Raw genomic sequence first — 16,734 nt, forward strand, 5'->3', positions numbered from 1 at the left:
AGATAATCATTGTGTAGCTGGTTCATTTGACTATGTTTAGGCTTGAGTCAGCTACTTGGAAAATTTCTTTTCGAGATTTCGAAAGAAGGGAGCTAGATATGAATTTCATTACCAGTCCAGACTTATTTTTTTAGTTGACTACTTAACTCTGTGGCATGGCCCCTTGAAAATTAGACAAATTGCCTCCTGATCATGTGAATGTGGCTTGAGCTGCTATAAGTATGCCGGTGGCAGTCCAGTACTGTCCCGGTGAGAAGCAAGAACAGTTCTGCGTTCAGATAAGTGAGGTGTCGGAGGTAAACGAGGAAGGGAATTGCGCTCTGATAATCATGTCCCCCACTTCACGAATCGTCACTCACGGTGTGGATGCTTCTTAATTACAACCCAAGACCTGTCCTTGCACGAATGAGGTGACATCGGACATGGTATCGGAGGTCGGAGGTGACATCGGATCAGATAAGATCCATCTGATTAGACAAGCAACATCTGATTCGAATCTGATTCGAGGGACTATTCCGCAACGGGACCCATCATGCATCCCACATTCCACCTGGTAGTCAAGGCTTAATAGCTGGTAATGAGAAAAGATCAGCAAGCCCCCCTGCGGTTCTCCGTCACGCGAAAGCGGGATGCACTCACAAAGAGGGGTGAGAAACCTCAGCCGGATCTCAGGCATGAGCCCTGAAAAATGGCGCACATTTCGTGGGAGAATCCGAGAAGTCCTCATGTCTCGCCTGAGCGAGGTTTGGTGTTTCTCCTTCCAACTCTTCAGAGAGTGGTCGTTGCGCGAATAGCTTCTTTCTGGTCCCTCATTGTTGATCGCAAAGATGACCCTGCTCAAGTACGCTACGCCACAGAACCTCGAGAAGCTCGGTCCGCTTCTGCAGTGGAAGCTTCTCGCCGTGGCCGCGATCCCGCTTCTTGTGATCTTCTATCTTCAACGGTCCAAGGCCCCTACCCTCGACATCAAGCAATTCTCGCACTTCCCCCAGCCGGAAGAGGCGGATCCGCAAAGAGGACACTGGCCATGGATCGAGAAATCCGCGGGTCTCGGTGATCCTCGCAGGGCTTTTGGTAAGTGCTGAGTCGAGGTTCTGTTTTGGACTGGGAACAACACTGACAGACCAATCTCGCACTTGCACAGATGAAATCCTCTACGAACAGGCACAGAAGCTCGGTTTCCCGCCCGTCCTCCTAGTCGACTGGCGCCCGATCGAGAAGTTCCTGATTCTCTTCATTCTGGACAACGAGGTCGCCGAGCAGGTTACCAAACCCTCGAAGCAATACAGCACCAGCGTACCGAAGCACCCCGCCATACAGCATCTGGCTCCTCTGGTCGGCGCGCGTTCTCTTGTTACGACGGATGTGAGCCGTTCCTACTTCACACTAGCAACACGTGTTCGATGATATGGTTCTGACCACAAGTGGCGCAACAGGGAGAGGAATGGAAGGGCTTACGCAAGAGAATCTTGCCTGGCTTCCAACCACAACATCTCCTTAGTCTGGTGAAGGTCATTGTGGAAAAGTCGCAGACCTTCATTGAGCTTATGGAGCAGAAGGCCGCCACTGGTGAGGAGTTCTGCTTGGAAGGGTACACCACGAATCTGGCTTTCGACGTCATTGGTGAGTCTGGGTAAGCCCCTAGCAGACCCAATGGCTTGATTACTTACTATTCTCATAAAAAGGTATCGTCACATTTGACATGGACCTTAACGCGCAGATTGATGGCAAGCAGAGTGATGTGCTGTTGACGTACAGCGCGTTGTCGCAGGCCTTCAACAAGCGGGTGCCCGGAAAACACTGGTTGTGGACCTACTTCACCGAGAACGAGCGAACAATCAGGCGCCTTGACAAGAGACTCGACGGCATTCTGAAGGAAGAGATCGTCAAGCAGCACAAGAAGCTGGTCGCCGGCGACGCCACGGCATCCCGAAGTGTGGCGACGCTGAGTCTGCACGGCATCGATGTCCTGACTCCCGAGATTCTTCAGCAGACCAGCGATACTTTACGGGGTTTCCTCTTTGCCGGCCATGACACAACGAGTATCCTGTTGCAATGGTGTTTCTACGAGCTTCATAGGCGCCCCTCTTCGGCGCAAGCTCTGAAGGACGAGCTTGACGAGGTTTTCGGCGCGGACACGAGTCCGAAGTCTGTCATTGAGCAGCTCTTGAGCCCTGAAGCCGGAAAGCTGTTGAGCCGTCTGCCCTGTAAGTAAACCGCAACTCCCGTGTCTAACATGTGTCCTTGGAATCCTTGAACCATCAATATTGTTCAGGCTAACTTTGGACAAACTCAGATACCGACGCAGTTATCAAAGAGGCTCTCAGACTTCACCCGCCCGGCACGACAGCCAGAGTCGCCCCCAAAGGATCCAACACCACTCTGACTTTGCCAAACGGGCAACAGCTCGTCGTCGACGATCTGTGTGTAACACCGCGGGCTTACATCATCCAACGTCATCCCAAGCTCTTTGGCGAGACCAAGGATGACTTCATCCCCGAACGGTGGCTCGGAGAAGAGGGGGCTAAGATCCCGGACAGCGCGTTCAGGCCATACGAGAGAGGCCCGAGACGCTGTACTGGGTCGGAGCTTGCGAACCTTGAGGTTCGCATCGTCCTGGCCTGTGTCGCGAGGCACTTTGAATTCGTCAAGGTCGGCCAGGGCGAGCTGGAGCTGGACGAGAAGGAACAGCCTGTGCTCGACGACAAGGGTTTCTACAAGACCAAGTCAACGATGTTTTCCGTAAGTGAACCAAGGGGTATGGATGTGTCCAAGAGCTTATCCGATGCTAACTGATTGATCTTCTCGTAGACTCACCTTGTCACCGCGAAACCCGTCGACGGGATGAAGGTGAAGGTTCGCATCAATGGTCAGACGCAGTAACGAAAACGACTTTACTGGAACGTTCTACAGAGGCAGGATGGACAAGATAAAAAAGACTGTAGAGGATCGAGCCGGACTACTTTGCTCCATCTTAATACCTACCAGCACCATTTTACCAGCTTTGAGCCCTGGTATCAATGGTGTCAGGGAGCAAAGTTTTTCACCATCGATTTACAAAATGATTGTCTCTATGGCTCGTGAGAATGTGTAGTTCTCCATATGGGGACAACGATACCAACTCTCATGAGAATGTAAGAGAAATATGCATTATTATCCATTTCTCCATAACCTCAATCCCATGCAATCAAAAGTATCGCAATCATGCGAGAAGACTTCATCTATGGCCAACCATGTTAAGGGGGTTTGAAGAGGAAGGCAAGGCTCCCGTCCATAACTCAGAATGACCTTCCTTACCAGGCAAAGGGTCCTGTGTAACTTTCCATTGCACGTTGCAGACTGGAAGAGATATGCTGGTATTGAAGATAACAATGTTCGCGATGAAGGCTCGAACGGCTGAATCCGGAACATCATATCTTTCACGACCCGGTCGGTAATTTGGGAAACGGCTTTTATGCTTACCCAAACAAGCTTCTTGGTCCACAACTTCCGAAATCTATAGAGGGAAAGATTAGCCCCGGCCTAGTTTGCCAAGTTGCCAAGTATGGGTAACAAGCAGTCAGCGGTACTTTTCATCGCTACTACTGGGATGGAGCGAAGCTAGGCTAACGGGAAGGAGTTGGCCTTTGCATATAAGTAATGTCAAGACCGATGATCCGGATGTGATCCGATCGGCCATAAGATGTCGACATGAGGCTCTTTGTAGTTGAGGTCACGAAAAGCAGCAATGGACGCGGGATGACCCCCCTTGGCCCGCTGCGGCATGTAATGAACCATTCAACAGACCCATTAAGACTCGTATGAGACCGAGTAAAATCGCTTTCTTTCCTTCTCGTCACCGAGGTATTTATTACCTTGATGATCACGATAGACCGGAAGCAAGTGGCGGGAAAGGCCGTCTCCTCCGCGACTGCCGGACCGCCGAAGTGGGGGCTCCGAGGGCCGAGGGTCGAACAGCCCCGATGAACCGTTGTTGGTCCCTCTGGAGCTGTCAGATGTGAGAAGTGCCACCAAGGAATGATGGCCTTCATTTATGGTGTATGAGACGGTCATGGACCGAGTACCTTTGTGTTGCGGACAGTTTGTTAAACATTCTTAGCCATGGGATTGTGAAAGCACAACAAGCCGGGTGAATGAAGCCTGCCGTCAACGACTGGCTCTTCGGGTGCTGATCTCCCGGAAACGAGTCGAGCCCGGTTGAAGACACAGCTGTCAGCCTTTGACGCATATAAATCTCATGGTATCTATCATAGCATGCGTGCATTGAACAAGCCACGAGAAACCGTTAGGCGACTCACATCGTGGGCTCTTAAGAGAGAGAGAGGAATCACACACAGTTGCACTCAACTCTTCCACCCATGTGTCTCCCATCGATCGGAATTCTCGGACGAGGACTCTAGAGAGAGGAGCAAAACCAAGCCCAGACGCCAAGTCCAACTAACGAACCAAACCCACCAGCTTGTTACGTAGTCGTGTGCGACGCTGCTGACCAACCGACTCGAGATCGTCCACAGCCCAACCATCCAAAAGGCCGGAGTCGCGCGTCCCACCAACTCCATACTGCTCAGCCCGAGTTCTCCACGTCGCTTGCAGTTTCTCGGCGAGGGTCCGGAGATCCGAATATGAGGTATTTTCCCAACGAAAGGAACGAACAAATTTTAACCGTGTCCGATCTGCACTGCGCAACCGGGTCGGTTCCAACTTCCCTGATTCGAAATGGAGACCCCCTCGTGTTGAGAGCCGGAAAGGGCCCATGGGGAGCCTCCACTCCTGGAGTATGCTTATATTGCGAGTCCACTTGAGGCCTGCGATCACTGCTCGACTTAGTCATGACCGTCCGCGAGTCTGCGGAGTGCGTCCCGATGCCGCAGTGTGGTGGTCGACTATCAATCTCGTCTAATCAATCTCATCTTATCAATCATGTAAGTATATCACGTCTACCTACCTCTAGCCTGAGGAGGGGCGACTCTGGGTGTCTGTTTGTCCCTCTAGCCTCTCAACTTTGGACTTGTCCTTCCATCCCCTCTCTTGAATATCCGTCACTCGGGGCACCATGAAGCTCATCACTGTGACCTCGGCGCTCCTCGCGCTGGGCGAGATGGCCTCGGCCAGCCTGTACCCCCGATCCAACACGACGACGACGACGATCCGCAACGCGACGTACGACTACATCGTCGCCGGCGCCGGGACCGCTGGCATCGTGGCCGCCGAACGCCTTGCCGCCTCGGGCCGCAGCGTGCTCCTCGTCGAGCGCGGCGGGCCGTCCCTCTACATGTCGGGCTACCGCAAGACCATGCCGTGGAACGACACCGTTACCATGTACGACGTGCCCGGCATGTCCGACTACACGGGTGCCGACCCGGACCTGCAATACTGCCGGGACCTCGTCATCGCCGCTGGCTGCATGCTCGGCGGCTCGACCATGCTCAACGCCCTCATGTTCGTCCGGCCGCGCGCCGCCGACTTCGCCGGGTGGCCCGAGGAGTGGCGCTGGGAGAACGGCGTCGCGCTCGCGGCCGAGGAGTTTTACGAGCGTCTCCCGGGCACCATCCTGGCATCCGAGGACGGCAAGCGGTACGATGACGGCGCGTACGAGATCATGTCGCGCTTCCTCGATGCCAACGGCTGGAGTGAGCAAGACGCCTTGAACGATGTCGAGGCAAAGGAGTTGATGTACTCTCACCCCCCGTGGTCGGTAAGTCGTGCGAATGGGCCCCCATGTCGGAAAGGGAAAAAAGGATATACTCTGACACGCTCTTACAGATCGCCCACGGCCTGCGTGACAGCCCCGTGCGATCCATCCTCCCCGACGCCGAGGCGCTGCCCAACTTCACCCTTGAGCTGCACGCCAAGGTCCTCCGCGCCGTGCGCGACGGCGGCCTCGTGACGGGCGTCGAGGTCGAGAACGACTCGGGCGCCCGGGAGATCATCAACCTGGCCAAGGGCGGATCGCTCGTCCTCGCCGCCGGCTCCCACTCGACGCCCCGCGTGCTCTTCAACTCGGGTATCGGCCCGGCCGCGCAGATCGAGATCGTCGCGGCCGGCACGACGGGCATCACGCTGCCGCCCCGCGAGCAGTGGATCGAGCTGCCCGTCGGCGAGAACCTCAAGGACCACGCCGTCGCGACCGTCGTCTTCCAGACCGAGAAGGACGCGCTCGTCGCCCTGCCGGACGCGGCGTGGACGGACCCGGGCCAAGAGTCGGTCGAGCTCTTCGCGCGCGGCAGCGGTCTGCTGGCGCAGTCGGGCCAGCGCCTCAACTTCTGGACCAGCGTCAACGCGACCGCTGACGGCGCCACACGCTACATCCAGGGTACCGTCCGCGCGGACGCTAACGACACGATCGGCGTCAAGGTGTACCTCACGCACGGCACGACCTCGGCCGGTACCGTCGGTATCACGGCGGACGGCACGACCAACATGACGCGCACGCCGCTCCTGCACACCGAGGGCGACCGCGAGGCGCTGACCAAGATGGTCGACACGCTGCTGGGCTACGCCCGGCGGCCCGGCAGCATCCTCAGCGTCGCCGGGAACGCGACGGCCGAGGCCATCGTCGCCACGGCCGGCAGCGGCAGCCACTACCTCGGCACCGCCCAGATGGGCGCCCGGAACGACGGGAACAGCGTTGTCGACCCGGACACCAGGGTCTGGGGCACCGAGAACCTGTTCGTCGTGGACGGCAGCATCCACCCCGAGGTGCCGACGGGCAACACGCAGGCGCCCATCATGGTGGCTGCTGCGTTTGCCGCCAAGAGAATACTGGCTCTGAATGCTCACTGAGTGCAGTGCAGGTTAAAGCTGTGACGTCTCTAGGGGGTTCCACCAAGATATAGATCAGCAATGTAATCAAGTGGCCGGCCGGCCCTGTGTAGAATAGAAAACAACAAGAGGAACAAAATTAGCAGAACTGTTCCAACGATCCTCCGTTGATGCCTCGCCGAGACAATGCCGAATAGAAGGTTCCCGTCAGCCTCGTTCAATTTAACAGAACAGACATGTCTCCCAATGATTGGAGGCACGGGTAAACGGGTAAAAATACGGCAATGATATACTCAACTCGCAAGATGACTTCTTGTCGTCGCGTATCGTAAGCTGTGTCATGCAGCCAGTTGGTGTTTTGGGGAAACCTGGAGTTGGAGCAGCGAACGGCGCGCTAACCTACCTGAGTCGATCAGGCCACAGCCCTGTTTGCTCCATCTGACGTCTCTCTAAGCTGGCCCACAACCCAGTGGATGGGACCCATGAGTCTGCATGATTTAGCTTAATGAGCAAGAATTGCACAGTCCATATCAATCAACAGGATTCACTGTCACATGGTTTCGTGGTGTAGTTGGTTATCACGTCAGTCTAACACACTGAAGGTCTCCGGTTCAAGTCCGGGCGAAATCAATATTTTGCTCATCGCGGTTTGTTTTGCTTGGGCTTCTTTCTATTGTTTCCTTCATTTTCACAGTTCCGTTTTCTTGTTGGCAACCCTGGCAACCCTAGCAACTGTTGGTGTCTCTCGACGACAACTCTTTTTGAAATTGAACCAATTATGGGATATTAAGCATATGTATGTAGACAAGTCTTATGGAGTCTGTCCTCATAAACAACTGCAAGACTAGGCACCTCAACAGTCAATCACTCCTACGACCCGTCCTACTACGCGGTCCCATTCTTCGTCCCAGCGCAGGCTGCCTTCCTTCGCAGCCCCTGCTCTCAGACTCCTCAGCTCGTCCTTGCCGCCCTCGCTCAACAGCCTTGTCAAGACCTCGGCCAGCTCTGTGGCCGTTTCAAAGCCGCATCCGTTTACGCCCTCCTTGACCAGCTCGCCGAAGCTCTCGTACGCAGAGTACGCCGCCACAGGCAGACCCGAGCCGAACATGTCAACCACCTTCATCGGCAAGTCGACTCCGGAGCTCGACTTGTGCAGGCAGACGCCGAGGTCGGCGCAGGAGAGGAGCGTGGCATACTCGCGGGTGGAAAGCCAGGCGGTCAGGATCGTGATGCCGGGGAGCTTGCCCTCGAGGCGGAGGTTCTTGATCTTCTCCTCGTACTCGGCCTTTTGGGGGCCCTTGCCGGTGATGATGGCCAGGATAGGGGGCCGCCCTGCGCCGTTATCGGTGACGGCTTCTTCGGGGTGCGCATAGGCGACGAGGGCATCCAGGAGCAGTCCAAAGTCCTCATCGGGTGTCCAGGAGGTGCTGCTGACAATGAGGCGGGTGGTGCCATCGATGATTTGTTGAGCGACGTCTTTGGTCTCTTTGAGGCGTGAGAGAAAAGCGAGTCTCGACTCGGATGACTCGATGGGTCGGAACACCTCGGCCGGACGGTCGTGCAGGGTGAAAATGGGCTTCTTGAAGCTGTAAGGCTTCTCTTTGAGCTGGCGAGCCATGGCGTCGGTAACGGTGAGATTGGCGGTGGGCACGATTCTGCCAAAGTATGTCTCGTACTTCTTGTAGATCCACACCAAGGGGTTCTTCTGGCTGCGGCCGGTGGCCATGATAGACCAGCCGTAGTTATGCCAGTCAATGAGGAGATGACTTCCTCTCAGGAGAGACACAAGCAAAGCTAGGTGCAGGGTCGGGATAGACGGGGGGTTCTGCGAGAGTCAGACGTGCATTCGGACGAGGTGACGGGTCATCACCCACCTGAATGATGATCCATCGGGCTGGTGGCGCCGTGTAGGCCAGGACGTAGAAGATGGACCAGGCTTGCCAGACCACCTTGGCGGGCTTGTTGATGAGGAACGGCAAAGTATTCCATTTGAAGACGGTCGGTAAGGGAGGCAGGGGGTACAGAGCAACTCTCTCGTTGCCGACGAGGTCCGGGTGGCGAGCCGTCTCTTTGTAGCCGACGAGGTCGACCTTTCCTCCATGCTTCATGACACTCAGGGCATGGTACTGCATCCTAGGGCTGCGGCCTATGTCGCCCAACACCAAGATCTGGAGGTGGTCATCTTTGGGGTTCTCAGCCGCGTGGTAACGGGTTGGAAGCAAACGCGTGACAAAGTTAATGCCCAAGGCGGCGACGAGTGTGGTGACAACGCCAGCAAGGACGGAGAGCACGAGAGGCACCAGCGACATATTGACAAGGTGTCGTGGCAGTTGAGCGCGTGGCTGAGCGCAAGGGGTGTCGCGTGAGCTGAGGCGAGTGGTGGGTGATGAGACTGAGAATCGGTTGTTGTGGAGTTTCAAGATGATCGCCAGCGGACAGTTCCCCCCTCTTCAGGTGTGTGATTGAGTGTGGTAGTATCGGCTACGCAGAGCTGGGCCGTCCTGTCATCTGAAGTTGCAATACACCGTCTTAGCGCATGAGGGAGCCGCCTGTGATGTGGTGTGCTGGCTGGTTAGATGGCGGGCGACCTGGGGACAAGGCCTTTGTTATTCTAAGAAAAGGAGCGAGAGGAGAAAGATGAAATTGCCCAGATAATCGCGTGACCCGACGATGGCCTCCTGTTGAAGACCTGCAGTGGCAGGGAGGCTGAGAAGATGTTCTGAAGCTGCTTGACTGGGCCTAGATCCCCCCTCCTTCCAAGAGCTTGTCCTCGTTCGCGCCTTCCAACTTGGGATGGACTTTGCGATGTTGCAATGGTGGCGCCAATCAGGGTCGTCGCAGCCGATGTGGAGCAGTCACGTGTGCGATAAGACAGACAGATATCGTAGATATCAGTACGCTCCTCCTAATGTGCCTAGCAGCTACAGAACATTCGGTACGTATCTTTCCGTCCTGTCGAAGGGGACTCGGGTAGCTTCGTCAGTCTGCATCAATCTGCATCAACATGCATCAATCTGATTGTTCACAATCTTCACAATTCTATACGGAGGAAAGAAGAAGATTAACAATAAAACCAACACTCGACCTGCGCCTTCGTCACCCAATCAATCAATGGAAAACCTGCTGCTGCACATGCAAAACCGACACGGACCATCGGGAAGCCTCAGCAGCAAGAGAAAAAAGCAAAAGCAAAAAAAATAAAAAATAGTCAGCAATGCGTCTCAATCGGCGGTATCTGAACTTTCAAGAGGCTCAGACAGGCATATGCCTGCCGGGGGCAGTATGTCACGATGGTCTGCATAGGTACACTACGGATGCAATGATAGGGAATTGTTAGCTATCTACAGAGCACCTATCTCGCGGCCGTCTCTGTAGACCTTGTCCCCCATCAGAGAACATTTGGACCAGGCTGTAATCGAGGTCGCATTATCGCATATCCCATCTGCGTGTCTTGTCTCTCAGCTGCACGGCCAACTTTATGCAGCCAGCTCAAAGCTTCCGGACCCGGCATGGGCCAAGCCTCTTCCCCTCCCCTCTCCTGAGTCCTGATGGTCGTCTAGTTCCCAATGACGAATCACAGACACCGCCACGACGAACGTGCAGCCCACCTGTACAGAGTACTCCCCACTGTACTCCCCACACGGAGAAATCTGCAGGGGTTGACGGCTGGATTCCTCATTAGGACAAGGTGGGAGATTCATCTGAAGGCGCTGGGTTTGAAAGGAGGCACCGCCCGACAAGCCATGCATCCCGTGGGTTCGGCCAAAGAAAAACAGCAAAACAAAAGAAAACCACAACAACGCTGGACATCCCACCTTTGCGAAGCGTAGCGTCTTTAACAACAGATCAACCTTCGGCTTGACTCTTCTTCAGCCACACACGTCTTCTCCCTCTCTTTCCTCTCCATCTCTCCGTTACGTCGGCTCCCTTCTTCCAGTGCTTCCAGCATTGTCATTGTCTGTGCGACTCGCCGGCACGTCCGTCGACGATCAAATCTCCCGCCTTTCCCCTCCACAAGGCCCTACTCTAAGCCCAGCCCAGCCCAGCCCAGCTCAGCGTTGGGATTGCGGCGCAACGTCATTGACGGGGCGACTCCATTCCGTCTCTTTCGCCTGTACAGATACGTCCCCTGAACCGTCGCCGCTGCCGCCGCCTTCGGCTCCAGGTGCACTGCAACCACCACTATACTACGACGGGCACACGACTCTGCCGTCCTCTCTCCTCCCGACTCCACGGCGCTGGATGTCCCACGACACCTCAATTGCAACACATTCGTCGCCATTTGCCCTATTCGCCGCTAGCCTTCGCCGTCGCCGATACATCGGAGAAATCACACGCATACAGCGCGGATAACCTCCGGCCCATGACTCGGGTTTACCCACGATAGGGGGGTCTTGGTAAAGATCCCGAACTAACGGGTCCTCCTCGGTGGAGAGACGAACGGCGACGACCCAGAGAAAACAGGACACAGTGGACGAGCGACATCCTTTCCTTTCTTCCGTCCCTCTCTCTCTCTTTATCTCTCTCGCCCGTATCCGCCGCCGCCGCCGATAACGACAGCGACCCCGGACCCGGGTCCCCGATCGACGTCGACCACGCGTCGCAGTCGACATGGCATCATCCTACGCCTTGCCATCCTCCGCCTTGCCGCACGCCCACCATCATCACATGCACTCCCACTCCCACTCGCCGCCGTCTCTCCATGCTTTGAAGTCGACAATGTCCAACGGCGGGCTGCACACTCACAGCCAGAGCCAAGACTCAATTGGCAGCGGCCACAACCACGATCACGATCACTCACACAATCACAATGGCCACACGCACGGCGGCCACTCGCACTACCGTGCGAACTCGAGCCAATCCTCCTTTCCTCGAGAAAAAGCGCCGCCTCAATCGCTCGCGACAATGGACGGCTGGAAGACGGACATTACGCCAAGCGGACGCCAGCTGTTGACCCCCACGACAGGATCTTTCTCAGCAACGTTCCAGCCTCTCAACGGCACGACAACGACGACGACGACGATAGACCATCACCACCACCATGAACACGATCACTCCCATGATCACGAGCACAATCACTCCCATGATCACGATCACGGCCATTGCGATGGGCATGGCCATCATGGTCATTCGCACGCTCACGGCCACGGCCACAACCACTCGCACGATCACGACCACGCGAAACCGTCATTGTTCACAAGGGTTCTGCTGAAGTACACGCCAGCCATCCCGGTCCTTCACACCATTCTCGTCGAGAAGGACTCGAGGAGGATTTTCTACTTCATGACGTGAGTTGGCTGATAGAATTGCCGGTCTTGCCGCCACTGACATGACATACACAGTCTCAACTTCGGCTTCATGGCCGTGCAGGCCTTTTACGGCTACGTCACCGATTCTCTCGGTCTACTGAGCGACACGATCCACATGTTCTTCGACTGCTTCGCCCTCTTCGTCGGACTTTGCGCCGCGGTCACAAGCAAGTGGCCTCAGAGCCAGCGTTTTCCCTTTGGGTTGGGGAAGATCGAGACGCTGAGCGGCTTCGCCAACGGCATCTTGCTGATGTAGGTTTTTCACGCCGTGTGACATGATGCACTACAAAAATCAAAACAAACCAAGGCTAATGGATGCTAGGCTGCTGAGCGTCGAAATCATTGTGGAGGCTTTTGAGCGGATATGGGAAGGCCAGGAACTCCACCGACTGCGAGAGCTTCTGATTGTCAGCTTTCTCGGCGGCGTCATCAATCTGCTGGGTCTATGGGGCTTCGGCCATCATCATCACGGGCACGACCACGGCCATGGGCACTCCCATTCACACGGCGAACATGACCACGGACACGATCACTCACACGGGAAGAAGCATAGCCACGCGCACTCGCATCACAACGACAACATGGAGGGCATCTTTCTGCACGTTTTAGCCGACACAATGGGCAGCGCGTCGGTGGTGGTGTCGACGATCCTGACGTACTACACTGGATGGACGTTTTGGGACCCGCTGGCATCGTGCGCGATCGCAGTGCTCATCTTCCTCGCGTCGATCCCGCTCATCAAGTCGTCGGCGCGCAACCTGATGCTTAACGTGCCAGACGACGTTGAGTACAATCTGCGCAACACGCTCGCTGGGATCCTACAGCAAAAGGGCGTCGTCAACTACTCGGTGCCCAAGTTCTGGATGGATGACCGGAGCAGCGAGGACTCGGGCGACAAGCTGCAGGGCATCGTGCACGTGGTAGCGGGCCGGGGCGCCAGCTTGGACGAGGTGCGGGATCGGGTGCGGGACTACCTCCTTAAGAACTCGATGGACATTGTGGTGCAGGTCGAGAGGGAGGGCGACAGCAGTTGCTGGTGCGGCGTGGGACGGTCGACGGGGCTGGCTACGACGCCGCTCAAGGCGAGGGCTTTCTAGGAGAGCTCGGCGCCGGAGAGACCCATGGCGGATGAAAATGTCTACGCGAAGCGGGATTGAGGGAGGTCCGGTCCCTATGGATAATCTCTTTCTTCCGTGGATGGGTTGGGCAGTGGGAAAAGGCACGCGAAAAACCGTGTGCAGGCTTGGTGACAGATGAAAGCCCCTCTTCTTGGAGAAAAGAAGGGGTTTCGCGAGTCGCGGCAGATGTTGACCCCCCCGGCAGCCTGCCGCTTTGAGGCGCTGTTGATTCTCATTCGGCTTGTTGCGGTTGTGTGGCTTTCTTGACCTACGATTTTCATTTTCTATTTTTTTTTCCCTCTGGAGGTCTTGGGACGGTTTACGTACCGCGACTCGACATCATCACAGGGCGGCATCGCGATAAGCCATACAGAGACTTGTAGGGGTAGGGTGTGCGGCGCGACAAATAAGGAGAGGAGAGAAAAGAGCAAAAGACAAAAGAAAGGTAGAAAAAAATATTAGATACCCACCCAAGGCCAAAGAGGTTCGTTGCAGCAAGTGATGGCGACTTGGCGTGAGACTTCCGTCGACCCGAGATGCTACAGGAAAATGAGACCCTCGGGGCCAGGGCGGGCGTCATCCCGGCCTCCTCCTTGCCCCCGTTGCCTACCTCCGTCTGCCCGGAGCGGTGATTGGGAAAAGGACTGGGGAAAAGGGGTGGGGGGTGGGGGGGTGACTGGACGTGCAGACACACAAGACTAGGGGGTTCGTGGTGGAAGAGATTTTGGGGGAAACTGGGCGATTTGGATTGTGCCGGATCTGGCGGCTGAAGACGGATGGGTTGCGACTGCGGGCTACTGCATGCCCCCCCCCCCTCTCTTTTAATTTTTTTTTAAGCTATGGAATACATGCGCAGTCCTTTCCCCGTGGATTTCGCATCAACGAGGCATTGATTTGGGGGTGAGGGGTTGCGATGCGTGAGGTTAGCCGTGTTGTGCTTTGGCATTATGCGCAGGATGGAATGTCACATGTATTCCCGGGGGGATGTGGAATTGACTTTCGTCCCATACCCTGCGTCATCTACACACGCTGGTTTATCGATGGCGGAAAGAAAGTTTGGACAAGGGAAGATTATGAGTAGGCTCTGTTCAACTGCGAGAAGTTGTCGACACAGCCAAAACGTACACAATAATCCAGGAACACACACACACAACACAGAGATATTAATCGCACATACATGTGCATGTTTTCCCCAGGTCGACAGTGCAGCGCTAGCGGGGCCTCCAAGCCCAAGCCCAAGCCCCCCTCCCCCAGACCGGAGCTTCCTTCAGCTTGCTGCTAGGTAGCTGCACCACAATGAGCCGAACGGCCGAGGCACCGGTTTTTGGGCGGCATTGTGCCATTGCGCAAGCGCTGAGCCGGCCAAGTCGCAGCACCCAGCCCGCCGCCATCTGAGGTCACGGTTTCATCCCGCACCGGGATGAGCTCTCTTCGGGGAGGGGGGAACATTAATAGATAAGAAAGAGACAAAAGTGTCCTTTTTGGACCCTTGATTTTCTCACGCGCCAGCTTTTCTGTTGCACATCATCGATCGATCGGCCTTTGCACCTGGACACTTTTGTCACCGCAAACGGAGCATTCATCACAAGCCATATTTCCCCCCCCCCGTGCCTAAATCATCAGTGGATACTTACCCGAATCCCCTTTCCCCCCCAGATAACCCCCTCCGCGCGCCCCATACCTCCTCCGGCTCCAGGTGGGGGACCCAATTGCCAATTGCCAATGTGCCGAGGCTCGCTGTGACGTAGAAGCTCTCACGCCCAGCTTCCACTCTTCTCACTCCTGCTCTCACTCCCTCCGTCTCTCCCTCGCACCGGCGCAGGAAAAAGAAACACCTCCAGCGGACGACCGAACCACCCATCCCCCTCCGTCCACTTCACCCACGCACGCACGCGCTCGCGCACGAGATAGCCTTTTCCTCCCTTACCACTAACCGGACTAAAAACTCGCGCCAGGAACGGACCGCACGGGACTCTGGATCAGGAACCACTGGGAAGCACCACACGCACCACCATCACGATTCAATCCGCCGGCACGTGAATCCTCCCTCCTCCCCCGGACGTTCTTCCTTCGCCACGACAACAACTACCACCGCCACCCAACACCCTCTCCCCATTCCGCGCCCTCCATCGCGAGAACCTCTCCTCCTCCTCCTACTCTCCCCCCTCTATTCCTCCCTTCCCTTGTCACAGCTCTCCCACACATACAAACACACACACACACACACAATGGCGCCCTCAACCTCGGACGCCGCGGCGTCCATCAACGCCAAACTCCCCTCCGCCCTCCCGGGCGCCGTCGCCGACAAGATCCCTCACATCCCCGAGTCCAAGGAGGAGCTGAAAGCCGACACCAAGGCCGCTGCCTCGGGCCTCGCGACCCAGCTCCGCTCCCTCGCCGCCGGCGGCTTCGGCGGCATCTGCGCCGTCGTCGTCGGCCACCCCTTCGACCTCGTCAAGGTCCGTCTCCAGACCGCCGACAAGGGCGTCTACTCCTCCGCCATCGACGTCGTCCGCAAGAGCGTCGCCCGCGACGGCCTGCGCAGGGGCTTGTACGCCGGCGTCTCAGCCCCGCTCGTCGGCGTCACGCCCATGTGTACGTTCATCCTTCCCTTGCCTTCCCCTTCTCTCCCTCCTGCTGCTCCTTGTCCTCCCGAAATCCAACGACGTCCGCTGACAGACACCCTTCTTCAACAGTCGCCGTCTCCTTCTGGGGTTACGACCTCGGCAAGTCCCTCGTCCGCTCCTCCTCCTCCGATCCCTCTGCGCCGCTCTCCATCGCCCAGGTCTCCGCCGCCGGCTTCTTCTCCGCCGTGCCCATGACCGCCATCACCGCCCCCTTCGAGCGCGTGAAAGTCATCCTTCAGGTCCAGTCCCAGCGCCTCAAGCCGGGCGAGTCGCCCAAGTACGCCGGCGGCCTCGACGTCGTTCGCCAGCTCTACGCCGAGGGCGGTCTGCGCTCCGTCTTCCGCGGCAGCGCCGCCACCCTTGCCCGCGACGGCCCCGGAAGCGCCGCCTACTTCGCCGCCTACGAGTACATCAAGCGCCGCCTCACGCCCAAAGACTCCGTCACCGGCAAGCCCACGGGCGAGCTGAGCCTGCTCGCCATCACCGCCGCCGGCGCCGCCGCCGGCGTCGCCATGTGGATCCCCGTCTTCCCCGTCGACACCGTCAAGTCGCGCCTGCAGACCGCCGAGGGCAACGTCACCCTCGGCGGCGTCGTGCGCGAGGTCTACGCTCGCGGCGGCCTCCGCGCCTTCTTCCCGGGCTTCGGCCCGGCCCTAGCAAGGGCCGTGCCCGCCAACGCCGCCACCTTTTTGGGCGTCGAGCTGGCCCACCAGGCCATGAACAAGGCTTTTGACTAAAACAGCCGTTGTTTGCTGAGGCCGAGCAAGAGAACTAGAGGTTGAGGGCGCGGAGGGAGGTGCTGGGCGATACTGTTGAATGAGAGAGTAAAGCAGAGAGGAGCGTCAAACAGCGCTAGATTTGCTGCATTTACCACGGGCGTTTGTGAAGGAGGCACTCGTGGACCTTGATTTTTTTACA

General features: G+C 56.8%; 5 protein-coding genes across 5 annotated transcripts; 4 read left to right on the forward strand and 1 right to left on the reverse strand.

Moving 5' to 3' along the window:
• Positions 1-827: 827 nt before the first annotated feature.
• On the forward strand, positions 828-2,883 carry CH63R_13963 (Cytochrome P450 52A11; the record flags this gene model as incomplete). The annotated part of the gene is made up of 6 exons (XM_018308937.1): positions 828-1,074; positions 1,124-1,365; positions 1,437-1,623; positions 1,686-2,207; positions 2,297-2,742; positions 2,812-2,883. 6 exons carry the CDS (start codon positions 828-830, stop codon positions 2,881-2,883), a joined length of 1,716 nt encoding a protein of 571 aa, XP_018151255.1.
• A 2,170-nt stretch (positions 2,884-5,053) lies between these two features.
• Positions 5,054-6,783, forward strand: CH63R_13964 (GMC oxidoreductase; the record flags this gene model as incomplete). Its single annotated transcript, XM_018308938.1, has 2 exons — positions 5,054-5,695; positions 5,764-6,783. The coding sequence occupies 2 exons, from the start codon at positions 5,054-5,056 to the stop codon at positions 6,781-6,783; spliced, it is 1,662 nt and encodes a 553-aa protein (XP_018151256.1).
• An 832-nt stretch (positions 6,784-7,615) lies between these two features.
• On the reverse strand, positions 7,616-9,071 carry CH63R_13965 (Glycosyltransferase family 1; the record flags this gene model as incomplete). The annotated part of the gene is made up of 2 exons (XM_018308939.1): positions 7,616-8,587; positions 8,637-9,071. The coding sequence occupies 2 exons, from the start codon at positions 9,069-9,071 to the stop codon at positions 7,616-7,618; spliced, it is 1,407 nt and encodes a 468-aa protein (XP_018151257.1).
• Positions 9,072-11,373: 2,302 nt separating this feature from the next.
• Positions 11,374-13,168, forward strand: CH63R_13966 (Cation efflux protein/zinc transporter; the record flags this gene model as incomplete). The annotated part of the gene is made up of 3 exons (XM_018308940.1): positions 11,374-12,050; positions 12,105-12,323; positions 12,394-13,168. The coding sequence occupies 3 exons, from the start codon at positions 11,374-11,376 to the stop codon at positions 13,166-13,168; spliced, it is 1,671 nt and encodes a 556-aa protein (XP_018151258.1).
• Positions 13,169-15,417: 2,249 nt separating this feature from the next.
• Positions 15,418-16,553, forward strand: CH63R_13967 (Carnitine acyl carnitine carrier; the record flags this gene model as incomplete). The annotated part of the gene is made up of 2 exons (XM_018308941.1): positions 15,418-15,784; positions 15,886-16,553. 2 exons carry the CDS (start codon positions 15,418-15,420, stop codon positions 16,551-16,553), a joined length of 1,035 nt encoding a protein of 344 aa, XP_018151259.1.
• Between the last annotated feature and the right edge of the window lie 181 nt (positions 16,554-16,734).

The sequence above is a fragment of the Colletotrichum higginsianum genome, chromosome 10 (genome assembly GCF_001672515.1).
Source record: "Colletotrichum higginsianum IMI 349063 chromosome 10, whole genome shotgun sequence".
In the NCBI taxonomy this organism is placed as follows: Eukaryota; Fungi; Ascomycota; class Sordariomycetes; order Glomerellales; family Glomerellaceae; genus Colletotrichum; species Colletotrichum higginsianum.